Source organism: Saccostrea cucullata, unplaced genomic scaffold (assembly GCF_032062105.1).
Source record: "Saccostrea cucullata isolate Sc308-1 unplaced genomic scaffold, CSIRO_AGI_Scuc_v1 ctg8516, whole genome shotgun sequence".
In the NCBI taxonomy this organism is placed as follows: domain Eukaryota; kingdom Metazoa; phylum Mollusca; class Bivalvia; order Ostreida; family Ostreidae; genus Saccostrea; species Saccostrea cuccullata.
Genome location: NW_026926582.1, coordinates 10794 through 28291, shown reverse-complemented (window position 1 = coordinate 28291; position 17498 = coordinate 10794). Strand labels below are relative to the sequence as shown.

The 17498-nt window shown below is 32.5% G+C and overlaps 1 protein-coding gene across 1 annotated transcript; it reads right to left on the bottom strand.

Moving 5' to 3' along the window:
* Positions 1-324: 324 nt before the first annotated feature.
* On the bottom strand, positions 325-10150 carry LOC134272127 (cell death abnormality protein 1-like; the record flags this gene model as incomplete). Its single annotated transcript, XM_062754368.1, has 6 exons — positions 10088-10150; positions 7925-8529; positions 4506-4760; positions 4258-4392; positions 1918-2055; positions 325-549 (listed from the first exon to the last, which is right to left on the bottom strand). Coding segments are annotated over exons 3-6 (724 nt in total), but the record flags the coding sequence as incomplete, so codon positions are not given.
* Between the last annotated feature and the right edge of the window lie 7348 nt (positions 10151-17498).

Here is a 17498-nt window from a genome sequence, read left to right as displayed (position 1 = left end):
TCATCTGCAAGATAGCAGACTTGCATCATAATTGAAAACGACATTTCAAATACGAATATTAGTGTATATATTTATAATGTTTACAATCGTTAATGTGATTTTTTTTTGTTCAATTATTTCTGTGAAACACATAAACGGATACATTTTTCCATTTTGAAGATTTTAAAAAGGTTAGCAAAAACTTTGATACAATATGTAAAAGTAAATTAGATTTTCTGAAAGTACTCTCGAGTACTATAGTTTTTGAGACATCAAAAAATATCTTCATAATTGTTTTTATTATTTTTTTTTAATATTCATGTAATAAATATTAATTGTATTTACCCCAAAGTATGTTTCCCGTTCTGTAGTACATTATAACGTTACGTATGCTTCGTATTCCAGAGAGGTTCACCAACCATGTTGCCTGTCTACGACCATTAGCTGATATACTGCATTGGTACCCAACATGAGAAAAATCGTCTTTCAGTCCATCAACGGCTTTTGAAGAACCAACTTTTGTTTCAAAGCTTGAGCTTTGCCAGGTCGGATGGTTATATGCCATGTTCTCTTCAAGTTAGAAAAATATAAAAAGCAAATAAAAAAATATATCAGTTTCGTGCCACGACTAATGGTATATGTACGAGGGTTGATCCAAAAGTAATGTCACAACTTCGATAAAATTGCTATAAGTCGAAGTACAACAACAAAATTACAAATGATGAAAGCTTAATTAATTTCAAATCAGATCTGAAAATTTCAAAGGAATATGATGTATACTTTCCAAAATATCAGATTTTAAACAATGTGTGTTTATGGTAGTCGCCGCACGTAAATATAACGTCATATGACGGATACGCACCGTCATTCTTTCAAGCGTTTTCCCTTTATTTCATCACAAAATATTTGTGATTCGCAAAGACTTTCACCAATTTCACTTTCTTTAAGAACTCTTGGTACCATTATACACTCAATCTTTTCATAATTAAGCCCTCTGTCAAAATATTTTGAACAGTAGCAGATACGAACTTAAAAATTCACATGTTACTCTATCCCTCTGTGTTTTTGACAACATCAGACACCATTTAACGTTTCCGTCCGATCTCCTATCTTTCGGTCTTCTTGTCCTCTGCTGATCATTCAATGACCCACCATTCGACCAAAATTGCTGAAATCATCTATTACGAAGTCTCTCATTTATATTCTTTATTCTGTGAGTCTTATTTATTAACACAACTGTCGCTAGTGATGATTCCCATATTTTGAAGCAAAAATGCATTACACTTCGTCGAGCCGTTTTTTTTTTTTTCCAATTTCGACAATCCCTTTGTTCACTTCAACAGAGTAAAACAACAATATTTATGATCACAAATACCAATGCCGTCATTTAATTTTCAATAAAAGACTAGAAATTGACTTGAATTGTGTCCTTTAAAAAAATGAGAGATTAAGTCCTTTTTTAGAATCTTTTTAATGTGTTTGTATTTTTCATTCTAACAAAAAATACACTTAAAAACTTGACGTTCAGTTGTGACGCGGCGACACCCCCTATGCTCTATATTCTAAACATCTATAAAATAAATTCAAATAAACATTATTAAATGAAAATTTTAATGTTAATTAGATTTGTATTTGTGCATCTTTTGGTATAATTTATTTGATAATATGACGCCAAATATAAAAGATATGGACACTGTGACATTACTTTTGGATCAACCCTCGTAGAAAAAAAAAACTTCAGGTGTAATTTTTTTTTTCTCTAAAATATGCATGATGTATATTATATTATTTTTCAATGTTTTATTCATGGATTTACAACATTTATTTGGACAATTAATCTAATCGTTTTAATAAATTATATATATATAGTAGGAATTTGATTTTTTTCATCTACATTAAACCGTTTTAATGAGACAATGTGTTATTTATTTTTTTTACCGTCATTGCAAAGCAATCCTCCATATCCGGCAATACAACCATGTTCACACGACCCGTTTATTGGATTGCATTTATTGGACGATTTACATTTACCACAAGTCAGAAGACAATCTTCTCCATGGAATCCTGGTGCACATTCTGAATTAAGTAGTTTAAATCTATAGAAGAGTTCAATGGTCGTATTTTGGTTACAGCTCGATGTCCTTGTATATTTTTAAAAATTCAATTCGACAATAGAAATCAAAATTTTATAACCTCGTGACAAGCGCATGACTTTTCGATTCATTTCATATTTTCATATATTTTAAAATAAAATTAAAATTAAAGACTGACATATTGTGTCCATTAGTTTTTCTATCTGTGTTACAAAGTAATCCCTGAAAGTCACGTACCTTTTGCTGAATAGCATATTTTATCATCCTAACAATATCCACAAGTTGGTTTACAACTATCTCAATAAATTCCAGTTTTAGATAATGAAACAGAATAATTATTTCAAACTTGGTATCTCACATTCCTCAAAAAACATTTTATTGCAGACTTTAGTACTTTGAAGTTGTTATTAAAAAAGTCTTGATTTTCAGCTTGACACGCAATACTGTTAAGGCTTCCCGGACCTTAAATTGCATATAAAACGTAACACTGCATTGCAAAGATGATTTAATTTTTAAGTTATGAAATTCAGTACGCCAAATTCATACAGAGAATCCTCTAGCCTATATATAAACATATTTGTTACGATGTCAGATGTCCTTGTTGATCACGTGACGGTCATTTCTTCTTTTTACATAAATCGCTTCGGCGCAGATTTTTATACAATTATTATTAACTTTTTGTCACATAAATAAACTTGTTGCATCCTTGAGAAACCGGAATGTGCTTCGGAAAAATTATGCTATTTCTTTGGAACAATTTATTTCATATTAACTTCAACTTACCGATAAATCTGAGGGTATTTCCGCTGAATATCGTCGTCTGTTTTAAAACAAAGCCATGATACACTTTTCCCAAGCAGGATTCAATTAGAGGTTAAATTCCTCTTACATATTTCAACAAAAGATATTAAATAAATCCTCATTAACAACCTGCGCCAGGTTCTTTTATATACACATATTATGAATCATGCCCCTGTCCACGGGTATAAAAAAGGGTAAATTTCACACGTATATTTTCGTACGTAGTTTGAACACGCTAAACAAGAGTAATAAAGCAAGGTTATCTAAATTATTCGGATATATTAGATTTTTGAAAAAAATATAAAAACACGTGTATTTTAAACTAGCATTCTGCAATTTTACATGCAGATTGAAATAAGGTGTAACATTTATGACATTCCCCATTATTACAGCTCCAGTAAGCACTGACTTGACGTTATTTTCAATTATGACGTCATACATTTGTAGTTCAGAGAAGTGCATGCAGAGTATACTACAATATTCTCTGTGAAGCCTTATCGTACCTGCGCAATATCTAAGTGGTTTTTTGAGACCAGATATTTCAAAAATTATTGGAATTACTATGGGCATCAATTGCATCCTGTTTTAAAGTGACTCATTTTTGTAATCATACGAAGCAAATTTTCTCAGCGTCTTATACAAGAGGAGAAGAAAGGAATACATTTATTTTCAACTTTACATTGAAATATATCCAAGACGTATGGTTATTTCTATTTTTATGACGATATTGGCACAAAAATAAGTATGATCTAAGCTATTTAATTAAACAATTGCTCAATCACAATAAGTCAATTTTTTGTAAATGTGTGCACTCCCATGAACGAAAAATTATCTAAAATTACATATACTCGTATGGACCCCGTTTGTCGTACGTCCATATACATTTTGATTTTATCAGTAAAGTTATTTTTAAAGACAGATGATACAAACAAAAAATGGATGCCTAGATTGGTTTACATTTTTTTTAGCCTTATTTCATTGAAAATAATGTAAATAATATTTTTTAGAATATAAAGAAATTGTAAACCTTTAATGATGTACAAAATTTTGCCTCTCTGAAACAATACTTATTATTCTCTACAATTTTTTTTCACTTTAAATCCCATTAAAGGAAAAATTTGAATAAAAATTAAAACTCATGCCGGAAAACCTGTTTAATCGTTAAAAAAAATGACTCATGATGTTATTTTCAATTTTAAACAAAAAGTTTGTTTTTACAATTAGTATGAGAAACATCTGTAAGCAATTGACATAACGATGAATTGTTTTTGTTCACAAGATTGTTGTATCGACTGTAGGACTTGTGAATTGATAACAAAATCTGATATTCTTGTTTCATCAACATGTTTGTCACTAATGAACAAGCCTAATGTAGACTTCCTACCTTGTTCACATCTTTCCCCTCTGTAACCAGAGGAACACTGTAGACAATTTCCCGATTCTATGTGACAGTACTCCTTGCAGTTTTTTGGACAGGCCTTTGAACAATCAGATCCGTAACGTCTGAGACTTGTACAGCCTTATAATAAATAAATGAATTGTAATAAATCAAAAATTGTATTTTTCTTGTTAAAAAAATGATTTTAAACCCCTTTTTCATTTTTTTCTTCGAAGTCAATATGATCCACATACCGTATACCTCAACCTCACAAAGTTCAATAATGGCATTCAAAGAGTGTCCAGTTGTATAACTGTCCTTCACTGGTCTCTCGTTATAGTAAATGACGTATTGTCCATGGAAGGGACAGGTTATATTAGCAATGGCTGGTATTGTGGCAGTAGTATAGTTTTTGTCATGAAAACACAGGTGACCATCCTCTCTTTTTGTTGTGTTTGAAATGTACACATAAAATCCCATAAATCTGGTCGTATATTGATTTGATGGTCCTAGAAATATAAATTTGGGATTTCAATCAAAATATTTAAACTCGGTTTACAACTCCCATATATGCATGTGTAGTGCACAATTAATACTTACTTAATATCAATATTCAATTTCACATACATAGTAAGCATAGAAACTCGATTTCGATCTCTTTTTTATGTATCTGTACCACTCTCTCCTTCTCTCTCTCTTCATTTTCAAAAATCAATATATAGGCAAGATCATTTGGAAATGCAGAAAATATTTTGTTGATGGCGAAAAAAATGTCATGATATAGACCACATCTTGTTGTTCATAATTCAGAGAAAAAAATGTTGTCTCGGTTTAAATTGTTGTTAGCAACATTTTTTACCGATTGACGACGATATATCCTAGGGGCACCGACAATGTCCCTAGCGGACCCCGAAAGAACCCGAAGCGGACCTTTATATTAGATTGTGTCCTATTGGTAACGCATTGTTACTAGCGATAATTCGTTCAAAACGACAATTTGCTATTTGTTACCAAAAAGATTTATCTGCACCAATGTGTATTTATATCACAATATGACAACGTTAGAAGTATTGGGCATCGAAAAAATAGATTTTGTAATGAAGACCAGACCAATTTACATGAGCAATGTTTTTGAAATTTCACAATTTGGTGACTTTACAATAACCTTCATCTACTTGACTGAAGAAGAAATATCTAAGGAAAAATTTGAAATAAAATGGAAAAAAAAAATATGTGATAATTTGCCGCTTTTCCAACAAAAGGGTCCAATAGTGAAATTTGAAATTTTGAGATGTCCCAAAAAGAAATCAGGGTGGTAAGATTTCGATTTTTTTTTTTTAATTTAAAATAATAAATATAACAGTAAAAATTCATAACGAAAAATTATCGAAATCCCAACCCTAGAAATATTTAGACTCGGCCTTGTTTAGTCGACCGCGACTAACAATAGTCGATAAGAACGGATAGCAACTGTTCCGTTGCCATGGGCTCGATATTGAAGGTTCTTTGGTTGAGTAACATTTTAAATATGATCCCTGAGAAGATGGGGGAATAAGGTGGATAGAATGCCTATAGCGTCAGATATTAAGAAATCATATGCAATATGTGAATTGAGTATTTAAATTAACTTTTAATTATTGAGTTTTTTTTAAATTATGTGAGAAAAAATCAGGGAGAAAAAAAAATTTTTCGTATTGTTTTCTTTTATAAAATTATTAGATGGTATTCGTGGGAATCGAACCCTAGCAATAAAAACCCTACGAATCAATAGCATATGTTTTGAGACTAACGCGTTAACCACTATGCAACATCATTCATAATGATTATGAACATTTAAATCATGTTTTTGATAGGACCGGCGATTTAATGGACTTGAAGTATTTCTCGGTAAGATGCGAATGTCAAGTCATAAAAGTGTACTTTTAGGATATAGTGGGTCTTCGCTCCATGTTTTTGTAAACAAAAAAATATGTATTCTATTGTAAAATTTTAGGATTATCTTTCAAAAAAAAAAATGGAGCGAAGAGCCATTCATATTGAAAAAAATTGTAAAAGTATGATACCCCTACGATTGTTATTGTGATTTACCTATTCAAATGTTATAGGTTAAAACAGGTTTAATAAATAAATTATCAGTAAACAGGAAATTGCTATAGTCCGTTCAATTCTTTGGAAAACATGTCCTTTGCCAAATGTGTTTCCAGACCTCTCTGAAAGACTTTCATGATTTTCAACAGAAAGGGGTTGCTAAAGAAGGAGGGTGGGGCAATTCAAATATGTCTTATTATAATGTGCGGCAAAAATTAGCTTGGTCAGCTAATGTCCCATTGATGTCACTTTTAATAATTTAACGCCAAAAAATATTGTCCCGGTTCCCATGCAAAAACATTTGTCAGAATGAAATTTTAATTCATAATAGCAGAAAGTTGTATCTTAGATAATACTTATATTTTAAACTTGAATGAATTAAAGAGAGATCAATTGAAGTAGATTTCTACAGAATGCTCTCATATGATGGTGAAAACTAAAACGCAACATAACCTTTCTGTTTACCATGTCTCCACGTGCTTGTCACTTCCTAGCCACATTTCCGTGAATAATTTACCCTATCTCGCTGTAAACTCGCGGACTCTCGCCAGAGCAACTGCCAGAGCTACTCTGAACTCATCGGGTTTTATATATTATAGAACACCGAAAAATGAAAGGTCCCGAACACATTAGTAGCTGTGTATGTGATCGTTTTTGTTCTCTTTAGTGTGTGTAAGCTTTTTCATGAATATTTTTTCAGTCTTTGTGAGATTTTTGTAAATTGTAGAGATTTTTCATCAAGTATACTTTAATATTAAATGAACTATCACATAAAATTTGAGATTAAATTTGTCAATTCTCATCTGTCGAACTATAGGCACTTTGTCCGCCTTATCGCCCCCTTGGAATCCGGGTTAGAGTAGGTCCTCAGTACCCTCTTGCTTGTCGTAAAAGGCGACTAAATGGGGCGTTCTTTCGGATGAGACCGTATAAACCGAGGCCCCGTGTCACAGCCGGTGTGAAACGATAAAGAATCCTCCCTGCTCAAAGGCCGTAAGTGCCGAGCATAGGCCAAAATTTGCAGCCCTTCACCGGCAATGGTGACGTCTCCATATCAGTGAAATATTCTGGAGAGGGACGTTAAACAGTATTCAATCAATCAATCAATCGTCCGCCTTATCCTCTCATCTTCTTTTTTTACCATTTACCACAAAGAAAATATTTTTTTCAAAGTGCTATGTATACTCAAAGCCTTTATGACACCGTTAATCTTGCATTTCCTAAAGTAATAGGAACATCTAAGATTTTATTTATGATGCTCGTACATTTAATATCACCTAGACCCTTTGTGACATTAGGAACGTATGAAATTGTACAATTTTCATATTTTTAATATCCTAATACTTAGAAACTATGTGTCTGAACTCAACTAGGCATATTTAATTGATACCTCCGTATTGCGTATACTTGTGTGTACCAATAAGTGTAAGCAAAACGATGGAGATTTATAAATATATCATATTACATTTTCAATTAGAATTTAAAAAATAACAGTTAATTGTGCTGCTTATTTGACGAACTTCAAAGAAGACCTATGAAAACACTTCTTCCTCTGTCTTTAATTACATATAATTTATGTACGAACCCCATGCTCTATTGTCCGTCCTGTAGTAGATCACTATGTTGTTGATGCTAACAATGTCTGTGAGGTTAACCCACCAGGAAGCATTGCTTTTTCTATCAGTTGATACACTACAGGTATGTCCATTATAGGATAAATCTGTTTTTGAACCATCAACTGCATTCTCCGGACCCGACACAGCGGGATCATGTGATGAAGTCTGCCAAGTTGGTTTTCGAAGAGCCAGATTTTCTTTAAAAAATAGATACAAGCACAAATGATGTGGAAACAAATAAATTATGTCCGTATGAAGTCGGGGTAATTTGCGTCTAACGTTGCATACACATATTTAAGACCGGTCACGGTAGCCTAGTTGTAGAGCGTTCACTTTGGATCGGGAGGCCCGGGCTCGATTCTCATTTGTGGCGCCGCGTCAAACCTAAGACGTAAACAAAGGTAGTGACTGTTCCTTCTCCAAGCGCTCGGCATTAGAAGTGAAAGCCACGGGTCTTTCGGATATGACCTTAAAATTGTAGGTCCCGTGTCAGGGTAGGCGTTGGCACGCTAAGGAACTCTCACTGCCCAATGGCCCCGAGTGCCGAATTAGGTCTAAATTGGAAGCCATTCATCTGCAAATGTTGGGGTGAAAAATTCTTTAAACAATATACAATCAGTCATGCGTATGATAAAGCTTTATTTGAAATAAATACATGTAAGATAGATACATTATTTAGTACAATTAACGTTTCTTAGGGGGGGGGATGTTTAAGATAATTTGTGTAAAATCGAATTCATCAGAAACTACTTAAATAATAACACAATGACACTTGCTCACTGAATTATTCCCTCACTGATGATCCAGTTTTCACCTACTTGAAAATTTTCAAAAGGCGTTTTCAAAGGGCGTTTTCAGAAAACAATTTAAAAAACGGCATTTAAATAAATGCATTGAAATTACTTCATCCTGATTCATAAAAATAACATCCATGCCACAAATGATACATGTTAATCAGTTTTATAGCAAGTTTTGAATTAGTTTTCAAACACATTATACATACCTGAAAAAAAACTGGTATAAGTATGAATATCAGTCAAACACAGTGTATTTGAATACCCGAAAGCTGGAATTTTTACTGTGTGGTAAATTTGTAGCGTTGGCGTTTATTATAATTCCTTTTTTTAGTGGGGGGGGGGTTGAAGTGCATAAATTTCAACAGTTGAATAAGAATGGTATGAATTTCATCGAGCATTGTTTTGCATGTTTGATTGTTGTTTAAATTCCCATTCGAGATTTTATCTCTCATATAGAGAAACAAACACTTGCCGGTAGAGACTAAAAAATGTGTTCCATACTCCGCACTCGGGGACATTGAGGGATATTTTTCGTGCCAGTACCTACTGAGACACGGGACGTTGGTTTATTTGGTCTTATCCGAGGGACCTGTCTCCACGTCGCACAGTGGATAGGTTAAACTCCTTCCTTCGTAAATCTAGATTCGACACTATAACCCCTACGCCACGTGGCGACTATAGCATTTGAATGATTTTAAGCTACTGCTTAAATCTGCATTCAAATGTATAATGAATGGAAAAATATCTCATCTTAAAATGGAACCTCTTTCTTTTGGAAATAAGAAAAATATGTTTGTGATAACCCAACGGGTTTCCCCTAGAATTATTTGTATATCCTTAAGAAAAGAAAACATCCTATAAAAAACTTACTATGTGATATTTCATTTTTTAAAACATTTCAGGTCAAGTAAGCTATATTTATCACAAAAGATAAAGCACTTCCTCCGAAATATACTCAACATGCAACACGAGTCTATTATAGAAAATACGCATTGTGAAAGATAAATTCCTAATGAAATATAAACAAGTTTATCAGTATCTCATTATCTAACATATTGGACACAATGCTCCTTTTCTTTATTTACGCGATTTGAAGGAACAAAACAGCAGAAAAGAAAATTTTGTATTTTCGTTCAGAAGCAACTAACTGTTCTAATTTTATTTTCATTGCGTCCCACGTTGCATTCTAAGAAACAATTGATTGGTCACACAAAAATTGAATATTTTTTTCATAAGAATATCAAAACATTGAATAACAAATAATCAACAAATCAAAGCAAAGCCCCGATAAGAAAAGAAAATGAAGAAAAACTATATAGAGATAAGTTTTCTCACCGTAGGCAGAAGAAAACATAATAATCCCTAGGATAAAAACGAGTACGTACATGACTGTGCATGTAAACCTCACAAATTAAAACAGGGAAGTAAAAGTTTTATTAAAGTAGACAGTGACCCCAGAAGATCAAATGTCGTATTTGTTGTCATATTTGATACGCATTAAGTCCAAAAAAAGTATTTAAAATTCAGGAGCTATTTAATGAATAAATTAAAGCTACCTGTGTGCGGAAGAGTATCTACCCTAACTTACAAAGAAATAAGGATAAAATTATACCCAAGTACATCTATTTAAAAATGGGTAAATATATAAAACATAACATTATAAAATTGACCTTAATTCAAACAAATTGATACAAGTAGCAGAAAATATTATGTTCGTTTCAATCTTTAGACGTTATTGGATATTTCGAATTTATTTATTACCTACTATTAAAAAAATTGTATATACAATTCTCTTTTGGTTCTCCTTTTCTGTATATAAAATGAAAATAAAATGAAAATATGGATTTCCAAGTGGAAAGATTAGATTATACTTAAAAAGAATATTGACAAGAATATTGACACATACAATATATATTTTCTAATGAATATTAAAAATGACCAGGATTGTTCATCGTTAATGTCATTTTAAGTATTTACTTGACTGCTTTCATGAGAAAAGGGGATGCCACAAAAAAATTGCAAACATTTCTGAAACTGTTCCTATGAAATGAGTGAATGAAATTCCACTGGAACCTATATATTACAATAGGTAAAGAAATTAAATACAGCTATTGTAGACTTTTACAGAAAGCATTATACCCAATGTTTAGGAAATTAACAATATTACAACGACAGTGATATTATGAATGAGGATATTTATAAACCAAAAAGAAAAAAAAAGTAAATTAAGAGAAAAGACGTAGGAATTTCTGACTACCGGTAATATCAGACATATGCCTACATCTCTTGAGAATACATAACCTGAAAGAGCAAAAAGAATATGACAAATGGTTATGGGTGTAATTTCCAAAAGTTTAAAATCTTTAAAAAACTCTAATGAGCGTGAAATATATATCACTGACTATTGAATTCACATGACTATAGGGAAACTACAAACGCATTTTTTTCTGCTTTTAAAGATAATGTTGGCCATTACACTAGCAAAGGGAGGGGGTGCATAAGGGGTGAGTACATTGAATGTCCTGTCCCCTCCCCCCCCCCCCCCCCCCCTCAAGCTCCACACACACATACAATTTTTTTGTTGCAGCATAGTCAAATCAGTGCACTATAGGGCAAAACAATAAGGCAGTGTATTATGTTTGATTAAGAAAATTGATACTGAAAGAAGACTGAACCTATCCCCCCACCCTTCTCAACGGCAAAATTGGATTCGAGTTTTGGCAACCCCCCCCCCCACCCCTATTTTTTTCGTTGAGTAGTTTTTTTTTTTAAGGTAAATCTTTTTTTCTGGCTGAACAACCGAGTTGTGTTTGTCAAGCGAAGATACGAGTCAAATGTTTTTTTTATTATTTTGATATGTTTGGTATGTTCTGAAGTTATAACTAGGGGAAAGTGGTTTGCCTAAATATTTTAAGCGAAAGAGAGTCAGATAAGCGCGGTATATTATTGCTTAATTAACAGCATCGCCTCATACAAAAAGCATTAACGTGTGTTGGACGTATTAGTTCATTATTGGATAAGACAATCGTATAGAAATGTGAAAAACTTATAAAGTATCAAGTTAATTAGCCATTGTCACGAAGTATAATGAATAGATTACCGCCTTCGGGTCTGCCGTTCTTGCGTAAAAATATACTAGTATTCATTGAGTTTCAGTTTCAAATATATTTCGTCAAAATTTTAATGGAACTTAAATTTCGCACAGAAAAGTCAAGTACCGTTTTGTGTACATATAATTAAAAAAAGGCAAGAACAGCACATTTCGTAATTTCTTTGATTAAATCATACAATATTATACATAAAACATTTTTTATTAGATCATAGTAGCGGTTCTTGCAAGAAATTAAATACACAAATGCTGTGTACAAGTGAGACAGGGTACAGGTGCCATAAAATAATTTAAAAAAAGTTAATGTGCATAAATAATTGTAACCGATTTTAATTGTGATTTACTTTTTAAAAAAAGTAAGAAATTAAAAGACGTTTTCAATTTGAGGTACAAATTCAAAGAAAGTTTCTATTTATGATGTGGTATATAAATCATTCATGAGAAAATCCTTTTTTTTCCTAATTACATGTGTACTAGGTTTCTATTCCATAACCAAGACGAGCGAAGAAAATGAATTGTATAAACATTGGAAACTTAGAGCTATAAACATTTTTAATAAGACATTAAAAAACGTAAAAATTTTAAATTCCGCTTGCATTGAACAAGGTAACGTATATTTTTTTTTTTTATTCATGAATGTTTATAAAAGGAATAAAAGTCTTTATAAAAACATGTTTAGATATCTTGGCGTATCTGTATTTAATTATTTCTCAATTGAATTTTCGGTGATACATAAATATATAAAGTTTTCTTTTTTCGTAACAGTTATAGAGAATAACTTTATGTGCGTGTGTGTTGGTGAGTGAATGCTGTCTTTAAGATTTTTTTTAATATCGGGATTAATTTGCTTTTTGCGAGGAAACGCCCCGTTTTGGGTGTGGTGGATTCTCTCTCTCTCTCTCTCTCTCTCTCTCTCTCTCTCTATATATATATATATATATATATATATATATATATATATATATATATATATATATATATATATATATATATATATATATATATATATATATATAAGCACAGTTCACAACAACTCTTAAACTAACATAACTACCCTAAGTGAAGAAATATTTATATAGAAAGCCCAAAGAAATTCACTTTTACATGGATACCCACTTCTGCCCCAGCCCGGGGTTGAACTCTCGACCTACGGAATCTGTCTCCTAGCAGTGCAGGAACAGCGCGCTAAACCGCTCGGCTATCTAGGCAAGTCAAAAAACTTGCTTTCGATGCCGATGGAATTCTCGCGGCGCTGCCCTACACTACACGGTCATTGAAAATAGAAGTGAGATACAGTTATTTTGACATTAGTTTTAACAGAGGATTGTTACCAATACATGTTGTAATGAAATTAATTATTATTTATAAAGCACAGTTTACAACAACTCTTAAACTAACATAACTGCCCTAAGTGAAGAAATATTTATATAGAAAGCACAAAGAAATTCACTTTTACATGGATACCCACTTCCGCCCCAGCCCGGGGTTGAACTCTCGACCTACGATATATATATATACATATATAAGATGTATATAAGAAAATGCCATTTTTATTACATTGAAAATATTGCAATACTTATCGCAATAGAGTTAAAAATATCGCAATATACAAATGTATCGCAATACGAAATCTCGGGCCAATACCCAGCCCTACCAAAAACTTTAAAAATATAGTCAAATGCCTAAGCATCCCTTGTTGACCATTCAAAAAGTGCCACCTGAATTTATAAATCAAAATGGGTCTATTTTAAAGCAGAACCAATGTTGTAAAAATTGGTTTGAAACAATTAGCAAAGTTGATCTAATGGTGCATTATATTTACTAACAAAGTCAATATAACAAGTATAAAATTTACAAAGTGGCATTTAAAACAAAGTTGTTGATATCACTGTTAAAAGTCATTGGTCAATAGTCTAGCAAGGTTGAAAAGGCGTACTAGGAGCATGCTCTTGGATATAGAAAAAAAATGGGCAAAATGAATTCAAAAACAGATGTTAGAGGGAAAATTATGCAAAGACTCTTTAATTCAAGGCTTTCATACATGCACCTTCTTATTATGTTCCCCAAACGAAGTTGGGGAACATATTGTTTTTACTCTGTTTCTTATTATCATTATTATTATTATTATTATTTTTCTTCTCGGGAAAATTTTGTCCGCGAATGATCTAGTAAACTACACATCCAATTTAGGTGAAATGTTTTTAGGGTCAGTAGACATGTTATGTAGATTTGCGGAATCAAGGTCATTTTGCGCGCACGTGCTTGCAAGAGCGCGCACGCGCAAAACGTGAAATGACCAATATATAATGGATTTAACCGTAACTTTTCTATTTTTTGACGAAATGTTTTGAAACTCATAATGTAAGGATATATTAGTAGTATGTACAAGATGTCATGGTCAAAATAGCAAGATCTCACGTGCATGCACGTGCGCTTTGCTCTGATTGGCTGAAACTAAAGTCTCAATATCTTTCTTGTTTTTTGACAAAATCTTTTGAAATTTTGAACATACCCATGCATTAGGATATCCTACAATATGATAAAAAGCAATTATCATGAAAACACGTGCATGCACGTGCGCTGCAATCTGATTGGCTGAAACTTTAAATAGCTATAACTCCCTTGATTTTCAACCAAACAGGATGGGGTTTGGAACAAAGATATATGTAATGGACTTCTACATGAGGGTATGGTCACCATGCACAGGCACACACGTGCGTTTACGTGCGCTGCAATCTGATTGGCTGAAACTTTAAACAGTTATAACTCCCTTGGTTTTCAACCAAACAGGATGGGATTTGGAACATTAGATATATATAATGGACTTCTACAAGTAGGTATGGTCACCATGCACATGCATACATGTACGTGTACGTGCGCTGCAATCTGATTGGCTGAAACTTTAAACAGCTATAACTCCCTTGCTTTTCAACCAAACGGGGTGGGATTATAACATAGATAGATGTACTGGACTTCTACAAGAAGGTATGGTCACCATGCTCATGTATGCATGTGCGTGCATGTGAAATGGGTAAAATCAAAAATACACTTGAATGATCTTTTTTTAAAATACTTTTGGATTAAATACTTTAATATTTAGCATATTAAAATATTTAGATTGTGTAGACAATATGATATGTTCATTACGCACGTGCATTCACATGAGCAAGTGTGCAATGATAAAATTTGAATGAACATGGTACACTTCTGGGTAAACGTTCTTGAAGTCTCAAATGCATAGAGTTTATCTTATTTAATTACGCTTACAGGGAATATGACTATGAAAGGGAGTTGGGGAGCGTTTGGGGAACATCTGTAACGGTCCCCGTTACAATTAGCACTAGTTTCATTTTATATCTCTCAACTATTTCACTAGATAAAACCTGACATTTATTTCCTGTTTTATGGTCAGTAACATTCAAAATCGGCTTCATATTCCTTTTCTTAATTCAATACATTTAAGAAATAAACAACGTTATTCAGTGAACATGGCGTTATGAATAGCAATTGCTCTGCTGGCATATTCCATGATGCGCGCTAGCGCATCATGGAAAATATACCAGCAGAGCTATTGCTATTCATAATGCCATGTTCACTGAATAATCGTTGTTTATTACTTATATTTGCATTCTTTAATTTTTTTTCAAGAGTATCAGAGGAAATCTTGACTTACATAACGACGCAGCTTCTTGTCTTCAGTAAAGAAATACATACGGCTTTTAAATCAGTAAACCTGATAAATGCTCCTTTTCTCTAATAAATCACAAACAATTTTTAAAGCATTTCCCTCTCAAACACAGTTATCTTGATAAAAGCAGCGCTGTAATCACATTTTTGTTTTGATGCAGTTGTGACGTCATCGATCAACGTTATTAAAACCCACTGACAAAAATCAATAATTTAACACTATGATGAAAAAGAGAATGCTTTGATAATGAGAATGCTTTTATAATGATTATTACTCCAGAATGCTTTTCTATAATTTTTTTTTTAGTTTTTCTATTTATTTTTAATAGCTGAAATCATTCTTGAAATAGATATACTAGTTAAAGAAATTTTCTCTTTCTGAATGTTATTACCCAAGTGTGAAGAGTTATCGTTCTTTGTACAAATATGCATGATTCGCAAAAATAGAAATATAGCAGTTCTCCACAATTTTAAAAAGTTTTATTATACAAATAAATACATTGACCAAAATTGAATTTTTAAAGATAAAAATCAGCAATTTTAGTATTCTGAATTTCCTTTTTTTCAAAGAATGTTATTAAAAACTTATTTTTATTCCTCTTATGAAACATTTCATATATATACTTCTCAACTCGGTATATAAGTGTAATAGAGATTGTTCTACACGAGTGTGATAGAGCAATTGCGCTCATAATGGAAGCAATTGCGTCTATAGTCCTATGAACGCAGTTGATGACTACATGTTCATAGTGGGAGAGAGCAGTTGATATGCAAATATATCTTAAATGTTATACTTCCTTACGAATAAATCTACAGCCACAGTTAGCTACCCCCTGTTGATATAATCTTAAAAAAAAATAGCTGCCAACAAAAGATAAGGAAAAAGAAATTGTCCTTACAAAATTCAGTGTATTATCGAATACAATGGTATCACTTCATCGATTTATATTACACCCATCTACTCTGATCTACTATCATAAAGGTATTTAGGTGTGTAGAGAGCCTTCTTAATAAATATTGAGAAATGGCCATTTTACGTGAACATACAATCTTCTGCAAAAGAAGTGTAAAACATCACCTCTATATAATAGTGATAGTGTGGGGATATCGAATAACGCTTCACACTTTTGATTTAAAATGACACAGCATTTTCCAGATTACTTTCTGTATTTTTAAATTTGATATTTTCAATTTGCAGTTCGCAAAACTTTTGCCACCCATAGTTTTTTTTCTTTCTTTTCATTTTCTTTTAAATTGTTTTATTAAATATGTTAAATATCACAAAGTCTACCTAGTTACAAAGTCAGATACAAGTGCATTGATTTCATAACGTGAATTTTATACAAAAAGAATTGCCATATCATCTAAAATATTTTGATTGTGCGTCTCATATGCACATGTCCAATATATGTAAATATGACAGCAGAGGTTTCGCCCACTCTCCCATGGGTATAAACTGTAAAGCGTGTATCACGTAAAAAAAAAACTGTTTCTGATATATGAAATTTAGAAAAGAAACCAAAGCGTGATCATCATGGATTATTTGAAAAGGGAACTGATCTAATTTGAAAATCGCAAGGATAGAGACATGTAAAGTTTGTACTTGATGTTGCTTGTGCATCATTTGTTGATTTATCCGTGCAGCTCTGCGTTTCGGCAAACCGACCATAGCTTAAGCCGTGCAGCTATATTAAAACTCATCGAAGAAGGAGAGGAGACAACGCATACTGTATTTTTTCTATAAAAAAAGAATACCGTGTTTGTACTGATACATCATTTTAGCGAACAGAAAGAGCGGAGAATGAGATACAAGAATCATAAAATAACATCTTCAAAATAGAGTTACTGTGAGCGCTGAGCCCACCAAGTGAAAACCCTTCCTCACCTCTCTTCCCATATCATTTTGACTGCTAAAGTTCTTATAGAACCCGGGATAAAATGGTAAAGATG